The following is a 6,977-nucleotide window of genomic DNA, read 5'->3' as shown; positions in this document are numbered from 1 at the left end:
CACGCCACAACCAACAAACTGTGTTACCTCCAGAAACAACCCAAGTTAGCTTAACTATGAACAACCTTATTTTGATTTCACTTGATTTTCAAAGGGATAGACTCACACATTTTCATGAGTTGTTTTGTATGATTGTATCTCTAACATGAGGTGTCCATATTCAGGACCGGTCCAGCGAGTGGTCTGTCATTGCATCAATTTAGTTGAGCTATCAGATTGGATCACGATTGAAAACGCTGACCGTTGCATGTTTAGACAACACTTTCAATATTAACTCTCCTTCCCCAATTACCGAAGATAGAAGGTACGGCTGCTCTCCGAGACTCACATGAAGGTGGCGCAAACATTCCTAACACCAACACTCCAGAGCTAAGCATCATGGAATAACACTCTTGATAAAAATATTCCATAGACTAAAACATTCGTAACGCCAATACTCCAACAGTAAGCAAATATTAAAATAGACGTTTTTTTAACAAAGATGTGAGTTATCGAACAAAATACATGAAATAACACTCTTAATTAAAAATATTTTTCATGCACGCACAAAACATATTGAGGTTGATTTCCACTTCGTCACAGAAAAGGGTAGCTCGTAAACTACTTGACATAAGGTTCATACCTACTGGTGATCAACTGGATGATGGCTTTACAAAACCTCTCACCATTAGATGGTTGGATGAGTTCAAGTACAATTTCAAACTTGGAAGTATCACTTAGGTTTAGATTGAGGGGGGGGGGGGGGTGTTAGAATAGTTGAATAGAGATAGAACTCTTGGTTAAGTCTTGTATCCTCTTTTATCTCTTCTTTCGTTTCCTCCTTCGACCGACCTTGTCTGTAAACGATCTGTTTGATCCAGCAACTTGTAAGCCACGGTATTACCAATATAAATACAAGTGCGGCTCGAGCAAAGGGTTCTACGCTTCCCAATTATTCTTACAATGACCATTTTGATTGAGGTGGTAAGATTAAACCCCATAACTTGTATTTTTTTCAACATGAGGGAATCAAATATATCATGAACAGTATTAATTCATTTAGCAAACAAAGAGTCAATAAAGAGCATATATGCATAAAAATACCACACAAGGAGTCATCATGAGCACACAAGCATAAAAACTACCACTCTTTGTCACAAAGATTCAACAAGAGCATAAACACATTAGAACACATGTCGACCTCTCTCTCACACACAAACCGATGGCTTACCCGCTCCATCGATATTTTTTGCAGAGGATTTGTGAGTTTTATTCCTCATTTAATAGTGTTAAAATCTACTAGCACATACTGTGAAACAAAATTTGAACACGCCACAACCAACAAACTGTGTTACCTCCAGAAACAACCCAAGTTAGCTTGACTATGAACAACCTTATTTTGATTTCACTTGATTTTCAAAGGGATAGACTCACACAATTTCATGAGTTGTTTTGTATGATTGTATCTCTAACATGAGGTGTCCATATTCAGGACCGGTCCAGCGAGTGGTCTGTCATTGCATCAATTTTAGTTGAGCTATCAGATTGGATCACGATTGAAAACGCTGACCGTTGCATGTTTAGACAACACTTTCAATATTAACTCTCCTTCCCCAATTACCGAAGATAGAAGGTACGACTGCTCTCCGAGACTCACATGAAGGTGGCGCAAACATTCCTAACACCAGCACTCCAGAGCTAAGCATCATGGAATAACACTCTTGATAAAAATATTCCATAGACTAAAACATTCGTAACGCCAATACTCCAACAGTAAGCAAATATTAAAATAGACGATTTTTTTAACAAAGATGTGAGTTATCGAACAAAATACATGAAATAACACTCTTAATTAAAAATATTTTTCATGCACGCACAAAACATATTGAGGTTGATTTCCACTTCGTCACAGAAAAGGGTATCTCGTAAACTACTTGACATAAGGTTCATACCTACTGGTGATCAACTGGATGATGGCTTTACAAAACCTCTCACCATTAGATGGTTGGATGAGTTCAAGTACAATCTCAAACTTGGAAGTATCACTTAGGTTTAGATTGAGGGGGGGGGGGTGTTAGAATAGTTGAATAGAGATAGAACTCTTGTTTAAGTCTTGTATCCTCTTTTATCTCTTCTTTCGTTTCCTCCTTCGACCGACCTTCTCTGTAAACGATCTGTTTGATCGAGCAACTTGTAAGCCACGGTATTACCAATATAAATACAAGTGCGGCTCGAGCAAAGGGTTCTACGCTTCCCAATTACTCTTACAATGACCATTTTGATTGAGGTGGTAAGATTAACCCCCATAACTTGTATTTTTTTCAACATGAGGGAATCAAATATATCATGAACAGTATTAATTCATTTAGCAAACAAAGAGTCAATAAAGAGCATATATGCATAAAAATACCACACAAGGAGTCATCATGAGCACACAAGCATAAAAACTACCACTCTTTGTCACAAAGATTCAACAAGAGCATAAACACATTATAACACATGTCGACCTCTCTCTCACACACAAACCGATGGCTAACCCGCTCCATCGATATTTTTTGCAGAGGATTTGTGAGTTTTATTCCTCATTTAATAGTGTTAAAATCTACTAGCACATACTGTGAAACAAAATTTGAACACGCCACAACCAACAAACTGTGTTACCTCCAGAAACAACCCAAGTTAGCTTGACTATGAACAACCTTATTTTGATTTCACTTGATTTTCAAAGGGATAGACTCACACATTTTCATGAGTTGTTCTGTATGATTGTATCTCTAACATGAGGTGTCCATATTCAGGACCGGTCCAGCGAGTGGTCTGTCATTGCATCAATTTTAGTTGAGCTATCATATTGGATCACGATTGAAAACGCTGACCGTTGCATGTTTAGACAACACTTTCAATATTAACTCTCCTTCCCCAATTACCGAAGATAGAAGGTACGACTGCTCTCCGGGACTCACATAAAGGTGGCGCAAACATTCCTAACACCAGCACTCCAGAGCTAAGCATCATGGAATAACACTCTTGATAAAAATATTTCATAGACTAAAACATTCGTAACGCCAATACTCCAACAGTAAGCAAATATTAAAATAGACGTTTTTTTTACAAAGATGTGAGTTATTGAACAAAATACATGAAATAATAAAAATATTTTATGAATTAAAACATAAACAACAAATTAAAAAGACAATTAAAATAATTTATGGACTAAAACATAAACAACAAATTAAAAAGAAAATGCATAGATAAAAAACAAAAGAAACGTGGTCGGCATTATTCGAACCTGCGCGGGCAAAAGCCCACATGATTTCTAGTCAAGCCCGATAACCACTCCGGCACGACCACTTATGTGTTTATCTAATATTTTTAGATAGTAATATCTATGACAGCGTGCCCATCATTAAGAGGACAAGGCCATCCTCTACCGCTGTAACTTATCATCGAAGAGTATGGCGGCAGCAGAAGCCTCCTCCTCCTCCCCCAATCCGCCGCGTCCTGACCTCCGCCGCCGCCAGCGCCGCCTCGTATTCGACCGGCGCTACGGATGGATGTACGAGTACACCGACCTCTAACCCTTTTACCATCTCCCTCTCTCCTGGTTCTGCTCCCGCGGCGCTTTGGCTCACCCTCTCGTTTGCTTTCTTCTCCCCCTCAGTTTCGACGAATGGACGGACCCGGCCGTCGCCGCCCTCTCCGGTGGCAGGGGAATGTTAGTATTCTCTCGCCGTCCGCCCGCACTCCAGCACACTACGGCGGCTTTCTTCCGAGTCCTTAAATTTTATCCCCAATGCCCACGTGTACTGATTCTTTGCCCACTCTTGTGTTCCAGGTTCTGCGTACTCCCGATGGCGCAGTCGCTGATGAGCGCGGCTGCATCTTCGGTAAACGACTTTGTACAGATTAGAAACACGAGCGAGCTGATTCTTTTTTTCTTTTCTTGCGAATAGCTTAGCCGAATTATAATTTTGTTTAGTTGCTTGCTCAATTCGGGCTTTGATGGGCTTTGAGCGAGCTGACTGTAAACGTAAGATTAGAAACCACCGGGTGACCTGATTGATTGATTCTTGAATGGTTTTGTTATTATTTACTTGGATTGATACTTGGTAGGATCAGATAAGCAGAGTTTTCCACTGTCATTACTACTGTAGTAGTTTCTTGTTTGGTGTTTACAGTCAACGTTTCACTTGGTTTCCAGATTTGTTAGGATTCTTAGGCTTACAGTCAGAGTATTTTGTGTGTCATTTGTAGCTCACAAGATTAGATTTATCATATACTATGTGCACAAGAGATGAACCTATGGTTGCTTTCAAAATTATGTTCTAGTAAGTTCACAAAAGTGAAGTACCCCATGAACATTTTAGCAATCCGTAGGCTGTCTTTCCTACAAAAGTAGGTTGCGTTGTGATATTGCACATATACGTTAAGTTAACCTAACTATATAAAGGGCATACCCAGTGCCGAAAGCTCCCACACAAGGTAATTCTACTTAAAATTAGAAATTAATCTTAGTCTTTTTTTCATAACCAGAACAACACACGACTCAACAATTTCCAATTGAATTTCTTCTGAGGTTAAAGATACTCATATTCTTGTTTCATTTGGTGAATGTTCACTAAAGATTAACTGATCTTTAACATCTTGGGAGACAGATTGAGAAAAGGGAGACAGATAGAGATATAGAGTGGAGAGGTTGATACTCATATTCATGTTTCATCTTGGGAAAGTCTAATCGTGAACTCTCAGCAATTGCCAGTGTTTAACTTTCCCCTTTTGTGAGAACATCATTTTATCTGCACCCTCATATATCAATACCATCCAATTAGATCCCACTGCCGGTTCATTTGTGGCTTTTATGATGTGGCATGCTATTGTGTGCTAGTAAGCATATAGGTGGTGAATCAGCAAACGAACATTATGTATTAAACAAATGGATCCATTTATCAGCCTCTCCACTCTATGGACACTATCTTTCTTTTCAGTCTTCACCCTGGACACTGCTGCCATTATCCATGGCAGCTGCCAACCAACTTTCAGAAGCTACTTACAGTGCCAGTGCACCTGAAGAAGTTTGCCATCACTAAGACCCAGCCTGCCACCGCAAATCCCATTGTCGCCAACGGTTCTATCCATGGTGGCAGATGGCAAGAAACCCTTGGTCCGCCAGTCCCACCACTGGCTTGGCCCTTGATCACACCTTGAAGTCACTGCACCGGTATTGAGAGTTGAGGGGGAAAATTAAATGTATTCAAACTTGGGTTGCAATAAGGCGTGTTAATGGCTGAGGGACAAAAATTAGACCTTTTTTCTGGATCAACTTGGTTGGATTACGTTTTTTCCTTCACTAGTCACTACGCTAGCTTAGATGCTGCAGTACTCCCTTTTCAGTTGCTCCTTGTTAGTCAGCACGTGCTTTTCAGGCCAGCTGTTTTAACTTTGACTCAATCTGTTGATGAAAGCAAATTGGGCTGTTAATTTCATTTATATGTCACCAGTTTACAAAATGTACGACTCCATGTTTTTGCCCAATATACAGTATCAACAGAACTTCTACCCATGTCTTTGACCAAGAATAACTGTATATGTTGTCCTGTTAATATCTGAAGGGCATTATTGTGGTCAGATTGTGGTAGATGTTACTCCCTCTATAAAGAAATATAAGAGTGTTTAGATCACTAAAGTAGGGATCTAAACGCTCTTATATTTCTTTACGGAGTAGTACTTTATATGTACCATACGCAAAGTTGTAAACATTATAAGACAATTATGATCCTTTTTCTCCATGAATATTGAATGTTGCTAGTTGACCATTCATGTCATCAACCATGCAGATCATTTGCGCATTTTAGTCATTGTTTCATAATAATACGCAATAATATTGTTGTCAATGTAGATGCTGAAGCACACAACTTTCACATGTGTGGCCATTAGTTAAATTAAATTTAACATGCCATTCGATTAGGTTCCAATGCAATGCATTCTTGTCATTTTTTCAGATACCCCTGTACAGAAGCTTAACCAACCAGTAGCTAATTACTGGACTTGTGTTCTTTTACAGGTTGACTATGCAGCCGATTCAGTTAGCACAGCTCTTAAACGCCCTGACATTTTCTCCCCACTGGCATATCTTCCTCACCTGCAATTGCATAGGAAGCAACAAACTTGGTTCCGCGGACTTGAGCGATCTGGAGTCGTAGCTGATACCAAGTTAATACCATGTAGTACTCTGTAAGCGGAATATGGAAAGAATGCACAAGTCAGTTCTGTCGGCGAAACACGCGTGGCTTCCTAACAATGTCTGAAAGATAGCTTGGTCAAAATCTTGAAATGCTAGCAACATTTCGCCCGGTTTTGTGCAATTGGTTTTTATTACTTCCGTGTATCTCCTCTGATATTATCCTTCTCAATACTTTTTGGATTAATTTCTCGTCCTGCTTGGATTGAGGGCATTTTTTTGTGTGCCCTAAAATACCGGGAACAAACAAAAACTACACTCACATGGATGGTATATTGTTTTATGTCTTCGGAATCTGTGCACAAGCACATTTGTTTGATGCGTTGATTCTGCATCCGTGCACAGATACATTTGTTTTTGCTGAGCTCCAAGGACACACATGATTTCATTCTAGATGTTAGACATATTCCTATCAACATACTAAAAACTATTGATACACCCACGAGCATTTTTTTGTTGTTGCCTCACATCTTTGGGCGACAAGGCAATTAGGTTTCCCTGTCTCCCTTGGCGCTGCCGCTGTTTGTCTTGTCTCTGGTGGCCTTAGGGCCATAGAGGCACGGTGGACCCGACTCTTGCCGGGAGGGCTTCAATTCCATTTTTAGTTACAAGTTTTCGCTTAGGGTTTGTTTCCCGCTTAGGGGGCAAGGCGGCAGCGGCTTCCTGATGATGGAATAAGTTTCGCCCGCCCAGCCTTGTCCTGGCGGTGCCTCTAGCGTTGTCATAAGGCAGTGTGGAGTTGTGTCTCCGACGGATCTTG

General features: G+C 40.1%; 1 protein-coding gene and 1 non-coding gene across 2 annotated transcripts; one reads left to right on the top strand and one right to left on the bottom strand.

Moving 5' to 3' along the window:
• Positions 1-3,247: 3,247 nt before the first annotated feature.
• Positions 3,248-3,330, bottom strand: TRNAS-AGA (transfer RNA serine (anticodon AGA)). The gene has a single exon. It is a non-coding gene; the product is annotated as a tRNA-Ser (tRNA).
• Positions 3,331-3,377: 47 nt separating this feature from the next.
• On the top strand, positions 3,378-6,404 carry LOC109748643 (uncharacterized). Its single transcript, XM_020307673.4, has 4 exons — positions 3,378-3,535; positions 3,641-3,694; positions 3,815-3,866; positions 6,041-6,404. Exons 1-4 carry the CDS (start codon positions 3,435-3,437, stop codon positions 6,212-6,214), a joined length of 381 nt encoding a protein of 126 aa, XP_020163262.1. The 5' UTR covers positions 3,378-3,434; the 3' UTR covers positions 6,215-6,404.
• Positions 6,405-6,977: the final 573 nt, after the last annotated feature.

Source organism: Aegilops tauschii, chromosome 5 (assembly GCF_002575655.3).
Source record: "Aegilops tauschii subsp. strangulata cultivar AL8/78 chromosome 5, Aet v6.0, whole genome shotgun sequence".
NCBI classification, from domain to species: domain Eukaryota; kingdom Viridiplantae; phylum Streptophyta; class Magnoliopsida; order Poales; family Poaceae; genus Aegilops; species Aegilops tauschii.
The sequence above is the reverse complement of the archived record's forward strand: the minus strand, read 5'-3'. Positions and strand labels throughout refer to the sequence as shown.